The sequence below is a fragment of the Cyrtonyx montezumae genome, unplaced genomic scaffold (assembly GCF_038088225.1).
Source record: "Cyrtonyx montezumae isolate F1298 unplaced genomic scaffold, pur_monq_1.0 scaffold_23, whole genome shotgun sequence".
NCBI classification, from domain to species: domain Eukaryota; kingdom Metazoa; phylum Chordata; class Aves; order Galliformes; family Odontophoridae; genus Cyrtonyx; species Cyrtonyx montezumae.
Genome location: NW_027071970.1, coordinates 6,665,736 through 6,683,983, shown reverse-complemented (window position 1 = coordinate 6,683,983; position 18,248 = coordinate 6,665,736). Strand labels below are relative to the sequence as shown.

Sequence of the window (18,248 nt, the reverse complement as noted above, 5' to 3'; positions counted from 1 at the left end):
CCTAAGGCAGGAGCAGAAGGTAAGTAGACAGAGAAGTGGTTTAGCTCCCAGAGGCAGCTTCGGATGAGATGGGAGGGATGGGAAGATGATGCAGGGGTTTGGGAAATGAGGCTGTGTCCGTGCAATGAGGCTGGCAGTGCAGACCCTGCTGACCTATAGGGTCACCCTTAGGAACTGATGGAACCTTCCTCATGGTTTTGTTTTTGAGCAGGTTTGGAGTTTTTTTAATCAATTTAACGCTCACATCAGGAGGCAGAGCTTTAAAACCAACCAACCCAAACAAAATGTTTGCTGCTTTGCTACGATATTTGGAATAGTATAAAAACGAGATGGTGTGCGGGGTAACAAAGCAAAGTGATGGTTTTTAAGGCGTTTGCTTCCATCCCTGCTGAGCAGCGGACGTCAGAACGTCCGGCACTCACACGTGGCCGAGACTCTCGACCTGCCCACAACAAAGATGGCGCCCGCCGTGTTATAGCGCCCCACACCCAAGATGTCCGCCGAGGCGTCTCCGGCGCCCCAACCTCACCACCATTCTTCCGGTGTCTGCGGAAGAGGCGACGCTCTAGCCGCCTTGACTCGGTGGTGGGCACCGGAAGGTCCTCCTCTGCCGTCACTTCGTTCTCTATGGCCGCCGTGCGCCGCCTCCAATGGCAGGCCGGGCCCCGCCCCGCCCTGATCAGCTGAGGGTGGCAATGTCTGTTGACAGGAGCCGCCTCGGCCGCGGGACTGGGCGTAAGGGCCGGGCCGAGGGGAGGGGGCGACGGGCCCGAAGGGGCGGGTGGAGGCGGGGGGGGCCGCGGCCCCCTCTGCCTTCCCCTCTTCTCCGAGGGAGCGGGGCCCGCTGGGGGCAGAGGGCGGAAAGTTGGGGAGAGAAGTGAGCGGGGGAAAGGAGGCCGCCCCGGATCGCTCTCCCCTCGGTCTGGGAGCGGCCCTGCGGGGTGGGGGCGGCGGGAAGCGGAGGGGGTGGGCTGGCGGCGGGGGGCTGGGGGGTGAGGGGAGGGCTCTGCGGCTCCACACAAAAGGAAGCGGGCAGGGCCGGCAGCCCCGGGGGGGCTGAGGGGCGGCGGCGGCGGCGCGCAGAACCTGGAGCGGCCCGCCAGGGGGAGGGGGCGCCGGCTCCCAGCGGCCCCCCCGGGTGCTGTGTGATGTGGGGTTCGGGTTCGCTTTGTTTGATTTCGTCAGATGTGAAGGCAAATGGAGCGCTCGGAAGGAGGAGAGCAGAGCAGGCGGCAGCAGCAGCAGCAGCAGCCCTGGGGGAGGCTGACCCGGCTGGGTGCTGAGGAGGCAGAGCCGCACGTCCTGCTGCTCAAGAGAGAGTGGACGATTGGCAGGAAGAAAGGTGGGACGGGCTGCAGTGCGCGGGGCCGCCCGCGGTCCCCTGGCCGGCATTCACGGCCTTCTGAGGTGGGCTCAGGGTAGCGGGGCCTGGGGCTTTCAGCTGCTGCAGGCGCTGCCCGGCCGGTCCCTCGTGCCCCCTGTGCTGTGTGAAGGGAGCGTTCTGCACCGACCTTCTCTCTTTTTCACCAACTCGTGGCATGGGAGCGTTCACGAGTGAATGTAGCTTTTAGGTCATCTGAGGCAGCTTGCACGAATACGAGAAAATGGTAGTTGATTTAGAGAGTGTCTGTGTTACGCCTGTTTATGTTTCCTTTGCGTTTTTGGAGGTCATCATTGAGGCTTTCCTTGAATAGAATGGAAATACTGGGAAGATGCTTGGTACGTTTTGACCTTTGCACTTCCTGGTGTCACAGGGCTTTAAGGCAGAGAAGCAATACTCTCATTTATCAACCACTGGTCCCCACCATTTCCTCAGTTATAGTCTAGTGCTACGCTGGCATGAAAGAAGAGCTGGGTGCTCTGTGACAAAGGCCTCCAGAATTTGGATTGAATGCATCTCAGATACACATGAATTTATACCACTATAGAGCGGGGTAATCGCGGTCTGACTTTCATTTATAAAGGCTGAAATTGAGGAAAGAAAGGGAGCTGAAACATCTTGAAGAGGTTGAAATAAACCTGTATTGTTACGTGGGACCATTGCACTGTTTTTATATATCACATAGATGGACTACGTTTCTGCTTATATGCCACTGGAAGTTTTGAACTATTCGATCATTGCAGATGTCTATAAATGCACAACAAACCAACTCATGTACATGTAGAATCCTGAGCTGTCTGTAATGTGTATTTTTAAACATGAAAATCTGCTTTCTTTCTCAGGTTGTGACTTATCTTTCCCTGGCAACAAGCTGGTGTCTGGAGATCACTGTAAGATCATAGTGGATGAAGAGTCTGGTCAAGTGTCATTGGAAGATACAAGGTTGGTTCTCCTTTGAACTTGTGATGTTATCATCTCTTAAGTCTGTGAAGCAAAATCTTGTGTATTGCTTGAGGCATTAATAGCAAATCCTTCTCCTTCATTTTTCTTCCTCCCTTTTTGCAGCTCTGGAGTGGTTGTTTTTCTTGTTTGTTTGTTTATTGCACTTTCCCAGTATTTTTTTTTCTTTCCTCTTCAAAGGAACCCGTGGAAAATACTGATGGTGTAATGGTTCTCTGGGATATTTCTTTGGGCTTATGAGAGGAAGTAGGATGGCTTGCAGTGATACTGACTTTCTTAAAAGCTCTATATGTGAGCATGCCAGGTTTCAGGAACTTAACAAAGAAGGAAAATAACTGTAGTGATTATCTCAAGGCATAAAGTCATAAAAATCTGTATTTGTGGTACATCTTTATGGTATTAAAAATGTCATGAATTTGTATACCCTGGGTACTGCAGTCATCTAGTTGTTGTGCTGGGCATGTCAGCTGAAGACCAGATCTAATCTAATAGTTAAAGAGGTGCTTGGTGAATTTCTACTCTTGATACTTGTGTTGGGGTTTGTTTAACTAGAATGATTATTTTATTTCCATGATGTATTAAGGGTTTGGTTACTAAGGCCCTTAATGTAAAAAGACTTAAGTACATACCTCACTGGAACTGCTGTTAAAAAGCTAAGCTAATTTTGTGAAACTACTTTTGGTGTGTGAAGTTCGTTGCATATTTCCTCATATACTGAAGGCCAGTGAACTTGGCATGTTAGTGATGTTATTTCCTGTAGAGTTTTAAGGTTACTGTGGGAGTATGAATAGCACTGCAGGGTTTGTGGGTGGTTTTCATTGGGTTTTATCTTGTTTTCTTTGTAAAATTTGAGATAGGAATTTGAATAGAAGGAGACTTCTTAGGAGGAGGTTGTAACCCCCTGCACATTTTCATCTGCTTCATTTTTGACAGGATTTTTTGTCTGAGATTGCAGAAAGCTTCTGGTTTATTGCGTTTCAAGAGATCCGTGACATTTCAGACTGTTTCTGTAAACCACATTCTTTTCTGCCCCACTGTTGCACTCAGTAAGGAAACAAATAATACTTTTTTGCCAGCTCTTCCCCCACCCCCCCCTTCTTTGTGTCTAGAAAGCACTATTCCCGAAGATGAAGATGGCAGTTCAAAATATATAGCTGTATATACACGACGATGAAGTGTAATGTGAAAAGTTTCACAAAGTACCATGCTGGATCTGCTGCTTCTCTTTCAAATGTCCCAGGTTGCAGTTAGGCCTTTTGTTCTGGTAGTTCAGGTTAGTGTTGCATACTTTCTGAGGCTTTGAGAATATTCTAGAAAAGCCTTTAATTGAACAGTGGGCACATCTCATTGGGCACTGTTGGCAGAATCTACAAGAGTTAATTGACATCTTTCTTATAGCAAAATTTTTTTTGCTTTGTTAATTAGTGGCTATGCTGATATTAAGTGGAACTCACTTCTACATAATTACATGAGCTTTTATTTTTATTTTTTAATTTTCCTCCAGTAAAACAGAATGTTGTGGAATTACTGAGGTTGGAAGCTGCCTCAGGTGGTCACCCATTTCAGCCTCAGTTGAAGAAGGGCCACTACTCTATTTGAATTGGGTTGTTTTGGTTTTCTCTAATCCTTTAAGCACCAAAATCCTGTAGCATCTCATGGCCCTTATTCTGAACCTTATTTATCCTTGTAGTATCTTCTACTTTTTCTTCTTTGTCAACCAAAAAAAAAAAGCAGAAAAAAAAAAACCCTAGCGAAGCCCAGTTAAACTTTTATTTTTTCACATGATGCCTTCATGAAAAGGAAGGAATTGCTAATGTCACAGATGGGCTGCATGCCTGTGGAGTACTAACATTAACTGCTTATGTATGTTATGCTTATACGTAGCTGACAAAAAGGAGTGAAGGTCATTCAAGTGTTCTTCTTGCCTCTGTGTTGTTACGTAGTGCAATTACTTCTTGCTGAATCAAAAACCCAAAGTTAGTATGTCTGTTTACAGAAGACTCCTTTCCTTTGAGTCTTCCGACATTTGCACTGTCAGCTGAGCTCTGAGAAATCAAGCAAGCTGGAAGAAGAATTTTAGATGTTTGAGTTGGCAATACTGATGCCAGAAAAATACTGCAGCATCAGCTTTTTTTCTTCTGTTAAGTGGAAAATAGTTTGGAAACATTGCTGTGGTCAAGCTCGGATTTTTCTGGTGAGAAGGAATGCATTGAAGGAGGCAGCTCGCATGGGATAGTTGGACTGAGTGGACTTTGTTTTTGTATTGTAGCTAAATCAAACAATATCATCAAATATATGTAGATGGTCGGTGTTGTTATTTACCTTCATGGTAGCGTGATGAGTTCATGAATCTATTTCTGAAAGAACTGCCATAGATTTGCAGATGAGAGGAAATATGTAGAGGATTTGAAATTGTTGAGTAAACAGAACAAGTAGTAATGTAACAAAACCCAACGATTAGCAAACAGAACAATAAAATATCAGTGGATTTGCCCCCCCCAGCCCCCCTCCCAACCCTTTTTTTGTGTGTGTGGCTATGTCATAGTTCCTTGATATTACTTGACAGAAAAGCAAACTGACCTGACACTGTTGAGGCAGATACTGGTTTGCCCTAAGTGAAAGCAGCTGTAAGATTCTTAATTTTGAAATAGAAATTGGAGTTGGAAGTGAGCCAATGCCTGACTCTGTTCCTTAGAGAAGTGCCAGTGGGATCTTCTGTGGCATTGTTTCACAACTCAGGCAATTTATACCTGATAGTAAATCTTCTCTTCTTCACATCAAAAAATAACATAGCCAATTAATATCAACCCAGTGTCAAGTCCCCAGTGGACCTTCATCTGTGGGGTATGTGTTATAAATATTATTTATCTTATAAGCTATGGTCTAAAACACTGGTCTAATCACAGGAATGTACAAGTGCCATTATTTATCATGTGTGTCTCCTTAAAAAAAAAAAAAACGTAGGATGTCACAGTGCCTGTTAAATGTCTCATGCTGCTGTAATGAAACTGGAATTGTTAAGTGAAGAAACAATGATTACCTGGGGTGATTGGTGATTATTTTTTTTTCCTTTTGATTATTGACTGAGATAAAACTTCCGTTTGCTTTTTTTTCCTTCTTTATAAATTCTGTCAATTTATTTTTACTTACTTTGCATCTGTAGATGCCATGTAACTCATTACTGAGCACTCCTTGGAATAGGTTTAACTGCAGGACTGACAAGACGTGGGTGTTTGTAGTCACTTTGTGGATGGGGAGCTGTTTCTTCAGCTTCAGTTATCAGACCAAGAATGAGTGGTTTCTGACATGCAATGGTGATGAATGTTTTTTGCAAGAATGCCATACTTGGCTTATTCCCTCTCATAACCATCTTTTTTAGTATCACTGGTAGCAGTATTAAGTTAAAAACGAGTGTAGTTTTTGGCAGACTGTTTAGAATGCTTTCTTGCTCTTAATTGCTAAACTTCTGGTGCTTTTAACTGCCAGGGGCACTCCCATTCTGCTGCCTTTTTGGTTCTTGTGTCTTTTGGGCTAGTCAGCATCTATACACCTAAGGTAAAAAGGCAAGCTCTAAATAGTTTATTTACTTATAAAGAAGCTTGAAGATTATTTAATGGAGCGATGATTGATGTGACCCAAAGGTTTTTCTTTGATGATGTTTAAGATCCTCTTTAATGTGTGTTGGATTAGTTGATTCATATATGTAGGTAGTGAAAGCCATTGCAGAGGGAGAAGGAAGAAGTGATGTCTTGAACAGAACGTGCTGTGGCTATTCAAAAAGGCTTGCTTGCCCTTTTAGCTTTTTAATGTAATGCTTTCAACTTTGTGTCTGAAAAGGTCAGCAGTACGAAGTTCTTTTTCTATTTGTCTTGCAAAATGGCAGGAAGTTTTCTCAGGTTCGAGTTGCTGTTTAAAGGAAAAAAGATGAGGAGAAGGGAAGGAAAGGTGCTTGTGGCTAAATAACCATTGCCCTCCTCTAGGTAATAACTGGTCCATTTGAGGAAGACCAGATTGTGTACTGAGAACAAGTAGTGGCTTCCAGGAGGTGGCAGCAGAGGTCTGCTGTTGTTTCTTGGAGGTGGTGCTCTGCTTGGAGGGGGGGGCTGGAAGCATCTTCTTTCATATATGATACTAATTGAATTGTATTTCTGACATTGAATGGCAGAAATTTGAAGTTCTAGAATGCTGCAGCCCTGAAAGAGGCTTACTGCAATGCAGCTGAAGTTTTTCACTATTTGAATTATGACTGAATTATTAAATGCTAAGAGCTTGCATATTAAACATCACTCACAGTGAAAGAGCAGAGGTATCTCCATTAATCAGCAGTGCTTCATATTTGCTTCTTCCCTGGTTTAATTTCTTCCATAAGTCTTGGAGCTTTTGCAAATACCAAAATAATTCTTTCCAACTCTCCTTTAAGCTGTGCATAATAGTTCTCTCACCTGACTTCTTGGGTTTTAGTTGCAGACGACCTAAGTAACCTTGGAATTTCAATTTTTCACTATTTGAAGCAGAAAGGAAACAAAATGAATGCCATTAATGGATCCCTTACTGTACAGGAGAAGTTCCTTTGTGCCAGCATGTCTTAGGAGGCTCCTATTGTTAAGTAGAAAACATAACCTTGAACTTCTTGAGTAGAAATCCTTTTGTCCTTTCCTCTTTCATATTTAAAAGATAGAGAGTTTTCTATAGGAACAGTCATCTAATTACTTAGTGGTGGTGGCCAAGTATCATGTCTCAATGAAGTTCATGTCTTTACTAGGAGCTGCGAATGAGCTTTAAAGTACAAATGGTCCTGCACTTCTGTCTTTGAAACAGGTTTTCTCTTTTCTTTGGTTTGTTCTTGAACTTTTTTTTTATCCTTGCTTAAAATGTCTTGGAGAGCCAACAGTTTTCTTCATTGAAAGTATATTGAATTTTCCTTCTTCTAGATAATTATTGGAACCATTTACATTATCATCTTTTATTTTTCTTTCTAGTACTAATGGAACAGTAATTAATAAACTGAAAGTGGTTAAGAAGCAGACATACCCTTTACAAACTGGAGATGTGATCTATGTTGTTTACAGAAAAAATGAGCCAGAGAACAGTAAGTAAAGGATTTTTTTTTAATTGAGTACTTAGTCATTTTTATTTCACAAGAGAAAATAAATGTCAATACAATTATTATCATTATATGAATTCTCCAGGTACTATGTAATGAACAGAAGTACAGATTTCTTTTCATGCTAACAAGTGTTGGAATTACCAAGCATTCAGTTTGGCTTTTTCAGCTTCTCCATCTTCAAAGATGGAAAGGAACTGCAGGATTGACATTCTGGCTTGTCTGAAGCTCTGAAGGAGTTTAGCCTAACTTGATGAGGAAAAGGGCTTCTGTTCTTTTTAAATGGGATTCTAGTTTGGGTAAAAAGTAGCAGGCTAGGGGAATCTGTCAAAATGTATTTGGTTGAAGTGGTTGGTGAAAAGGAGAGTATTATTCAGTTGTTTTGTATTAATAGTTACTAAATTAGTTTCTGGATTAAACTTGGAGTGTGCTATTAATCTGTATGTTTTAGAGTTTCTTTCTTGCAAAGAAATCTAAAATTGAAGGAAGAATTTGAGAGGTGAGCTCAGAAATGATAAGCTTCATCAAATAACTTTAATTGAAGTATCAGTAAAAGAAAAGACTCATATTTTACATGTAAGAAATGATTAAGCCTGTGGTTCTATGGCTGGCACAAGATAAACCTCACACAAAAGCCTCTCTGCCTGGTTTCCTGAGAAGAAAGGATCTTGCTGTGTTGTTCCTAATTGCCTCCTAAGTAGGAGCATTAACTTTGTACTGTAGAGGTGGTCCCTCATTTGGCTGTTGTGCTGTCAGACCCTTTGGGGAAGCATCTGCCTGGTAGTAGAACTTGTTTGTGTAACATTCAGGCTAGTTGATTTTTGTTTAAAAAATTCCATTTAATATTTTTTCTCTCTTTCAGACGTTGCTTATCTTTATGAATCCTTAAACGCAAAACATGATGCCACTCAAGAACCTGTAGGTAAGGAAGTAACTGAAGATCCAGGAAGAGTAGCTAAGCTCCAGTGACTAATGCAGCACTTCTGTTAGAATTTGATTCCTTGGAATTCTGTAGCCATCATGTGATGACTGTCACACAGATCTTTTTCTTTCCCCTTTTTTTCCCGTCTAGCTGTAGAAGCTAATGTAGAAAACCAATGCCATGTGACCAAAGATACCTCAAGTACAGGAAGAAGTAATGATGAGAACCAAATTACCTCATCACCATCAGCTACTCAGTCTTGCTATGAGGAACCACAGCCATCTACTTCTACATCTAACCTCTTTAATGCTTCTTCTACCTCTCTTATTGAGTCTGCATCTGTTGAACAGGATAATCCTTCTACATCTGGTAAGAGTTATATCAAGTATTTAGTGTGCTATCTCATCAGCTGTTAGACCAAATTTTAATTTTAACCTTATCCCTTTCGGGTGTTTAGCATTTTCTTTGTAAGTTCTATTTAAAGTACCAGGTAGTTATGTGTATTTTATGAGTAGGCAGGGTAAATCCTGGTGAATGGGTAAAACAGTGATGAGAATTGATTATGTTCAGAGAGATACAAAATCAGTGTAAACCTCAAACTGTTCTTTTGTTATGCTATGGATTTGTACTGACAATATGGTGGAAACTTAGCAAATGCATATGGATAATTTACCAGACAAGTAAATAGAACTGTTTGTGCTCATGCAGCCTGAGAAACTACTCTGGTTATCACTGTTAGTTCTGCCAGTCACTGCTTTGCTTTCTCTTACTTTAGAGCACTAAGGCCAAAATACACCACATGAGTGCCTTGCCTGGTATCTTCAGCTGTACTGGCAGTACAATATTCCAATAGAATTAGAGCAAGGGCAGCTATGTAGAGAACCCTTGTGCATACTCCTATGAAAATGAAGCTTTGCCCTCTGCTCCTGATCTGCTACGTATGATCAGTATTGTACAAATCCTTTGCCTGACATCCTTGTCAGAAAGCATTGATATGAGTACTAATCTTATGAATAAATGCTCTGTACTTTGAAGAGGGTTTTTAAGCAGGGTTACACAACTAAAGGCTGTTTTTTCCAGGTCCTCCAATTAGTCAGATTCACTCAGAACGCATTTAGTGTAATTATAATAATTCTCTGCTTTGGTATTCTTTTTTTCCTGTACGGATGTTTGGATTGCTGTACATGCATCATCAATATTCAAGTAACTTCTGTCTCTGCTTATCCCATATCTATATGCAACTTCTGTTTTTATTTTGCAAGTTCACAATCCTCACTCTTCACTCCTGTGCCTGCTTTGCCCATTTTAGAATCTGTGTGTCTAAGAGCACTTCATGAGGAACATGAAAAGCTGGAGGTGAATACTGGAATTTCTGCAATCACTTCAGAAATCAGTGACAAAGAAAATACAGAATTGGATTCTCAAAGGACGCAGGAAGAAGTAGTTTTGGAACCTGCTAAGAAGAAACTGAAAGGAGGCTAGTATTCTGCAATCTATTCTGCAGTCTATTCTTTACTGTTGTTGAAAGTTTATATTAAGAGTTTAAATTAGAAATCTAATGCTGTTTATTTTTCATAGAAGTCCAGTGAGATGAATAGGAACTTAAAAGTCTGCACTTACTTTTCTTACCATGAAATAAATACAAAGGTGCTCATCAGACTTAGGAAGGACTGAAAGGTTACCTACTTTAGCATGGAGGCTGGGCTCGGTGGTGTCTTGAGGTCCCTTCCAACCCCTGCAGTTCTGTGATTGTCAGGTTACTGTGGGGTAGACAGCTTCCCCCCCCCCCCCCCCCAATGTATTTCCATGTTGCTTTATTGTGTTAAATAAAGAAATAATACTTCTCCCATCTCCAGGTTCAGTCAGATCAGTGTCATTAGTCCTTTTTCAGTTCCTTTTTTCTTGATTGCTTGATTTCTGATCCAGTGAAAGTGATGACTTTTTTGCATAATGGTTTCTGTAATAAGTAGGAACCTTTAGTGGGTCTATTGTCAGTGAGCAAGGAATTTTTGTGCACCTTTCTGGTCTCTTTTAAACACTTAAAAAAAAAGTTTCAGAATCTACATACTGTGGAGTTTTCTGTCTTTGTAGATGATGGTGCTTGTCCAAATCTTCCAGAAGCAGCTCCAAGTGAATGTATAATTAAAATTGGCTCTGAAGATGCAAAAACATCAAATGTGAAACCGGATAAGATGGAGGAAACATTAACTTGTATTATCTGCCAAGAATTGCTGCATGACTGTGTGAGGTACGTATGACTGACAAAAGCCCTAGTTATGTGTTAATGATATAAGAAGTTCAGTGACAGTTTGAGGTGACCAGGAGGTTTGGGTTATTTACAAGCCCTCTAAGTCTTTTTTTTTTTTTTTAACGAGTCTTTCTTATCATCTGAGCATGTTTTAAATGCTTTTTTAAGTGTTATGAATGTAAATTAAGAAATATTTAGGGTTTACTTACTTGTTATGTTTGTGTTTTCCAGCTTGCAACCTTGTATGCATACTTTCTGTGCTGCCTGCTACTCAGGATGGATGGAGAGGTCTTCTCTATGTCCAACTTGTCGTTGTCCAGTAGAACGTATTTGTAAAAATCACATATTGAACAACTTGGTTGAAGCTTATCTCATTCAGCATCCAGGCAAGTTCAAGTGTGTGTAACAGAATCTGATGTATTTCACACAATAACTGTATAGCTGAGGTATGCACAAAGTCCAGCATCAATCAAGTATCTGTATGTTGTATGCTCATAGTACTCTGTTTTCTCTGACAAGACTGCAAGAAAAGCAAGATCTTCTCAAACTTACCTAAAAATAAATTATATGGCAATGAAAATGTCATAACTCCATGTAAAAAGAATGGGAATAACAAATGTGAAGCATCTTGTGCTCTTCTCTTGAAATTTGATTTTGGTTTTCATACAGATAAATGTCGTAACGAAGATGATGTACGTAGCATGGATGCTAGAAACAAAATTACTCAAGACATGTTGCAACCTAAGGTGCGGAGATCATTTTCAGACGAGGAAGGAAGTTCAGAAGATTTACTGGAATTGTCAGATGTAGATAGTGAATCTTCAGATATCAGGTAGGCCCATATAAATTGTGCACTGAATTGGATCTTCTTTTGCTTGATTGTCCAAACGCACAAACTAAGTGGTTTCAAAAACATTGAGAGCATTGTTATTGCTGATGCTGTTCCACGCTTATTTCCAGAATGAACCTTTCATTTGTTTTCAGGCAAGTTTGTTCTTACCAGTCTTTGCAATTACTGTCTTTGCAATTCTACTGGCCATCCTTCAAAACCTTAGGCAGTCAACAAAAAAACTGTTAAATTAGAACTCCTTGAAGCCCAGCAAGGTTCAGTTTATTACCAACAACTCTCTCCTGAATAGTACCACAGCATCTCGTGATGTGTGAGAAGTACCTTTGTGGCCGTTATTTTACAGAAAATAGATTTCTGGATGAGGTTTTGTTATATCGTCATAGTCTGTTATTTCTCATAAATATAGCTCCAATTAGTGTGTCTGGGATCCTGCTTTTGCCAAGTGCATGCTGCCAAAGCAGCTGATGCTTGACCAAGGGATTACTTGCCACCAAAATAGCTCTTCGTTTTCATTAGCTTTTTTTTTTTTTTTTGCTGTATGTCTAGAGGAGGAAAGAAGAAGTCTTCCAGTAGATAATTATTCCAACTTTGTTAATCTTGCTTCTGGTCACACCACTCTGTTTTCTTATGGAAGCTATTAAGAATCCTTTCTTTTGCAGTACTCTTCGTTACAACTACAGCAATCTTCACAACTGTGAGATGCTGAGTTCTGTAGACTTCCATACATTAGTGAATGAAGAAATTCCAAATTAAAACTTTGAGAGTGTGATCAACTTTGCTTAGCATAGTGATGAGTTATTTGCATTTGGATATGATTTCCTATGACCTTATTTTATCTTTTTCAGTCAGCCATATATAGTATGCAGACAGTGCCCAGGGTATCGAAGACATTCTGTTCCAGCTCTGCCTGGCACAGGCCAGGAGACAGAAGCAGGAGGAATGCAAGCACTGGGAGATGCACCTTCCACGTCTGCCAACTTCCCTGCAGGTCAGTGTCATGAGGTCTTGTTAGCAGCATGCAGATAACAGGGGTATGAGCCCTTAGGAACTGAGTAAGCTCATCCTCATAGTACTGTATTGCCATTTCACATAGGTATCTTTGCAGATATAATTAAATTAGTGGATTGTTTTAGTGTGGTCATTTTTGTCCATTGTTTACTAGGATTCCTAGTCCATTTTGCAATCCTTTGCATTGTTCAGTCTATCATTATTTTTTCTCGCCCACTAGCTGTCCAGGAATATGTGTGTCCTGCTCAAGGCAGTCATGTAATATGCACCTGCTGCTTTCAGCCAATGCCTGACCGAAGAGCAGAGCGTGAACAGAATCCTCATGTTGCTCCTCAGCAATGTATGTACATAGTTCTGTAGCCAAACCCAAGAAAAAATTTGAAAAATAAGTCTAGCTTAATGAAAATTGTGTTTATTTTGAGGAGTGATTTTGCTTGATATACTTTATTTGGAGTCTGCTTGTCACAACATGAAACAGTCTACCTTTATAATGTGTATTTATTGTCTGTTTTGAATAAGAAAGCTGTTTGTTTGTTTTTAACAAAGTTTATCAGGATTCTATTGTTACTGTTTTAAAAATATCAGACAGTTGAGTTTCATTGTGTGCAATCCTTACAGCAGGGGTTTTCTTTGCTGTTTTACAGGTACAGTTTGTCTGCAACCCTTCTGTCACTTATACTGGGGCTGCACTAGGATGGCATGTTTTGGCTGTTTGGCACCATTCTGTGGTATTTTGGAATAATACATTTCTTATGAGCCTACTCTCTTTGTGATAATTTCTGTCTACCTTAAGCTTCCTTAAGGATTTGGGAAGAAATAATGATAATTCTTTTGTTCTTCTTCTTCTGATTAGAAATAAACCTTGGTGACAAGTGTTTAGATGGAGTCCTAAATAACAACCACTATGAGTCAGATATCCTAAAGGTATTTTTTTAAATAAGTATGTCTGATACATAACAATAAATGTGTGTTGTTTTAAGATTTGATCATGAAATGATATTGATATTTAATGTCTCAAACATGTATGTCTGACAGCTGCCAAGAAGGCCACAATTGTAGCAACGATTTCTGAATTTAAGTGACTGTAGAATTCATGTATGTTTGATTGCTAAATCAAAGAATTATCCTCATATGAAGTATTTGTTATGGAACCCAGTATCTACAGTCTGAAGTGTAACGTCAGGGATATTAACTAGAGAAAAATAATTCACTAGCATTTAACAGGAAAACAAATGTTAAGTAACTCTTTAATGCCAGACAACTTAAACTTCACTTGTTGCATACAAATATCTTTTTCTGTACTATAACTAGGTTATCTAAATTACGTAGACTGGATGAAATCTTGGTGTCAGTTAAATGTTAGTGTGGGAATCTGTGTGCGTTCTTCTAGCCAAAGAAACTATCCTCTGAATGAAGGATAGTGAGCTAACAGTTTTATTGGTGATTTGAAAGCTAAAAAAGTGGTATTCTGTTATTATTTGTAAACAGCCTAATTCTCATTTAAAAGCATAGTTAGATTTAGGTTTGGTAATGTTTGAGAGCTAATGGCTTGGTCTCTTTTTCATGTTGGAGGGTATTTTTTTTTTAATATGAAACAATAAATTCTCCTTTTTCAGGATTACCTGGCATCCAGGGGTTTGACATGGAAGAATATGTTAAATGAAAGTCTGTTAGCTCTTCAAAGAGGAGTTTTTATGCTGTCAGGTATGTTTTGCTCACTTTTGTCCATGTTTAAGTCTTCGTTTGCACGTGTGGCTGTGCAGAACTCAGTGAGCAATCAAGAGGCTCGAAGTTCTGTGTACATAACTTGTGATGTAATGACATTTTTGTTACACTGGATGTCTTATTCCTTACACTGCATTATGTACAAACTGTATTTCTCTCTAGATTACAGAATTACTGGGAACACAGTGCTTTGCTACTGTTGTGGCCTTCGCAGCTTTCGAGAACTTGCCTACCAGTACAGACAGAATATTCCTGTTGCAGAACTGCCAGGTGGGGATAGCTTTACATGGTACAGGAGGAGTCAGTTAAAGAGTTTAATCACTTTTATTCTTGGATCTTCTATGTGAAGCCTTAGATTTAAATGAGATGCAGGTTGTGGCCTCAGTCAGCAGATTCGGGATTGGGAACAGAAGCTCTTCCAGTAGTCCATTTTTAGGCATTGCTTTTATCCATTCAGTTCTTGTTGTTAGCAAGAGCTTCCACATCTTTTAACTATTGTGAATTCTGCTTCTGTGCACAATGAGGCAGATCACTTGTTTCTCCTCGTTATCATTTTCCTATTTAGTGTAACAGCCTGCTGGACCACTCAGTTTATTTGTACATAAAACTTGGGGCCGCATACCAAACTCTACCCAAATTAATGAGGGTTCGGTTGTATTTTGTATGGAAAGGTATCTAGATCTATGTCCAGTGTCATACTGTGAAGTCAATATCTATTGAACTAAATAATAAAGCTGTAGTTGAGAGCACTGAGAAAGAAATCCTTTCATCGTAAGTCTGTATGAGCCTAAAACTCAGAACTGTGTTTTCAGTCTTCGCTGAGTGCTTTCTTTGTTTCTGGAAAGCTGAACTGATACAGGCTGCTGTGGTTTCTTGCCAGTAATGTCTTGTTTCTTTACTACTGCTGCAGTCAGTAACCACCAGTAGCAGAGGTTTAGTACTCTATATAACCTTATTTAATGGTTTCAGTAATAACTAAATGTATCTTACTTTTTCCTTTGCAGTGACTGTCACATCACGTCCTGATTGCTACTGGGGACGCAACTGCCGAACTCAGGTCAAAGCACATCATGCCATGTAAGTCACACCATTTAGGAAGTGGAGGGTTTCTGGGTTTTGTTTGGTTTTGTTTGTTTTTGCTTAAAAACAAGACCTTTGAAGTGCTGAAAACTGCACGAGAAACACTACTGCAATACAAACAAAAGTGAACGAGCTTGGGGTTGTGCGTTCAAGTTTTTAAACACAACTTGAAATTGACTCCGTGCACATCCAAAGGTACCAGTAGCACTTTTCAGTTGATGTTTTCTACCCCCAATTCCTCCTTCATTTATATTTTTTCTGTCTCGAGCCGCTTTTAATTTGCTCTTGTCTCAAGTGCTTCTTGAAAATGTTGTGCAGATAATTAGCCCTTTTCTGTTTCCTATGGAACTATGAGAAACAATTTTTAGCAAATTACAGCAAACCTTGAAGGGATAAGTTGGTGGGAATAATTTATGGCAAGGGCAGGAAGAAGAGTTTGGCATGTGACACTGGAAACCTGGTGTCTGGTCATTTGAGAATTATTCATCCAAAATAAGGTCCCTGATTTTGGAAAAGGAAGGCCACTGATACCAGGTCATTTTCACATGTGTGTTATGGCAAGTATTAAAGAATTTCAGGAATAAGACAAAAATTGTCTGCATACAAGTCACCTTGCTCCAGGAAGGATAAAGAAATCCTTCTTGCTCAGGAAATTACTCTCTGAATTCATGGTGCAGTTCAAGACAGTGGAGCTGTACCTCCTTATTGAAGAATTGCTTATAATGAATAGTAGATTCTAGTAGACTCTGTGCAGTGAGAGTGCACAGTTAGCATGATTCCTTTAACATCTCAGGTACTGTGGGTTAAAAATAACCAGTCTGTACGGCTTACTCAAACACATCATAAAAAAGACTTCAAATGTGAGTCCCCAGCAACATACAAATGCGGAGTTTTACCAAATAGCTTTCATAAATAATTTGGAATTTAAGTTGCAGATTTAGTTCAAAGCTCCACCATTATCTGTATTATCTGTAATGTCTGTGTACTCCTATGTACAGGAGATTTTGTTTTGAAGCAATGGAGAGTTAGTTCAGTATCAAAGCACTCTCCAGTTATCTACATTCATATTTGGGTAGATAATTTCATCTAGAATGAAAAGGGCTTTTTCTGCTTGTTTTTCCAGCACTAACTGTTCTAGAGCTTTACCAGCTGCTGCTTTAAATTTTTTAAAATCCATAGAAGCAGGGGGAAACAAAAACAAACTTATCATATACCACTCCTATGTTGTTGTTTTTTTTTTTATTGAGTTAAATTGTTTTGCTAAGTAGTTTGGTTATGTAGGCAAGGTTTCTTTCTGATCTTTTGTCTAATTCAGTAAGGAAAAAATTCACTCAGCTTTTCAACTTATGTTTCCCATATGTGCTGAGGGACACATAACCCATGGAGAGGAAAAGCAAAATTAGTAGTGAGAGATTTTAGAGAATTAGGAAGTGCTTTATACAGCATTTTGTGCAGACAAGCTTGCCATTCCTATTGAACTTACTCAATACAGAATGAGGAAAACTTTACTTATATTATTTCCAGGAGAGGATTGTGTGGAAATGTATTGTTGAGCATAGTTAATAGTAGTTCCTACCAAGCCCATGCAATGCTGCCTTAATAAAAATAACTGATGTCTCTCAGGACAAAATTAATTCTCTTGATTCCTGTTTGACTTGCCTTCTGGATTTGAAATATACAGAAGTATGGAGGAATGCTTTTAATAACAGGTTTCCTGTGTGCATAATGGAACTACCAGCTGTTAGGCAGGAGATGCTGAAAATCCTGTTACTGGTAACTGTTCAATCTAAGAAGGTTCTGAGAAGCAGCTATATTAGTGTGTAAATGTTCTGCTTTGAACTGTTTAACTTGTAGAATACCCTGTGAAAGATGAAAACTCTTGTGTTGCTTGACTTCGGAGAACTTTGTTACATATTAATGGTTTTTTTCTTAATTTCAGGAAATTCAATCACATTTGTGAACAAACACGATTCAAGAACTGAATACTTGTAGTCTGTAGAGAGGGGACAAAACCTTGTCATACTGCTTGTACAGCTTAAGGTTTCAGGGGATCTTCTCATTTCTCCCATAGCAGGGAACCAATAACTTCTGCATCAGGTAATCTGGAGTGAACTTCTTAATTTGTAGAGTTTGACAGCTGTATATGAATTTTTTTTCCAAGGAAGTCCAGCAAGCATTGCGTTCCATCCTCATGACTACAATGTCCCTGTGTCACTTCACTGAAGAACAAAAGCAGAAATCACTCACAAAAACCAGCCATATCTTGGGAAGGCCTAAGAATAAGAGTGTATTTGCACTACTTGTGAAAAAACTAAGAATAATCCTTAGACTTAAAAAGATAGAAATGTTTTGTATAAGTATCTGATGATTATTTCAAGAGCCATTAATATTTAAGAAGGAAATTGTCAGTGTATATTTGTAACTGCATTTTCAGTGCTCTGCTATTTTGTCACTACTCATGATGTTTGGGCTACAAGTACATTAATCTTCACATAAAAAAAAAGTCCGTCCATGAAACAGCTGTTTTAGCTTAAAGCTTGTACCATATGTGCAGTGTTAGAGTGGAAGAAGTACAGTTTCTTATCTTAGTTTTGTCATATTGATGGGTTTTATTCACGTTAAATTACGAGAAGTAATTGCACAAAAAATTGAGAATTGCATCTAAAGTTGGGGTAATACTTGAAGCAGAACAGCCTTCTGCTAATATTACTTCTGTTGTATTTTATATCAGAAGACCAAACAGTGCTTTTGACGTGGAGCAGCAGCCAGTAGGACACACTGGTTCATTTTTCGTATTTCTTTTTGGTTCGCTATTGATGCGATGTACCTCTGCCATGCAGCTGTTCTCTAGCATGCATACACTGGTTAAAATGTAGAAAAAGCTATAATTTAAAACTGAGTATAGCAGCTTTACTGAGGAGAACAATCTTACAGAAAGCAGTCGACAGACTGTAGCAATATGGAGGCATT

The 18,248-nt window shown here is 39.7% G+C and overlaps 1 protein-coding gene across 1 annotated transcript; it reads left to right on the top strand.

Moving 5' to 3' along the window:
* Positions 1 to 1,116: 1,116 nt before the first annotated feature.
* Positions 1,117 to 17,623, top strand: CHFR (checkpoint with forkhead and ring finger domains). Its single transcript, XM_065739079.1, has 17 exons — positions 1,117 to 1,342; positions 2,224 to 2,323; positions 7,321 to 7,430; positions 8,308 to 8,367; positions 8,518 to 8,752; positions 9,630 to 9,844; positions 10,459 to 10,615; positions 10,847 to 11,001; positions 11,285 to 11,447; positions 12,311 to 12,453; positions 12,694 to 12,813; positions 13,118 to 13,201; positions 13,327 to 13,397; positions 14,090 to 14,177; positions 14,361 to 14,468; positions 15,203 to 15,275; positions 17,218 to 17,623. Exons 1-17 carry the CDS (start codon positions 1,198 to 1,200, stop codon positions 17,258 to 17,260), a joined length of 2,070 nt encoding a protein of 689 aa, XP_065595151.1. The 5' UTR covers positions 1,117 to 1,197; the 3' UTR covers positions 17,261 to 17,623.
* Positions 17,624 to 18,248: the final 625 nt, after the last annotated feature.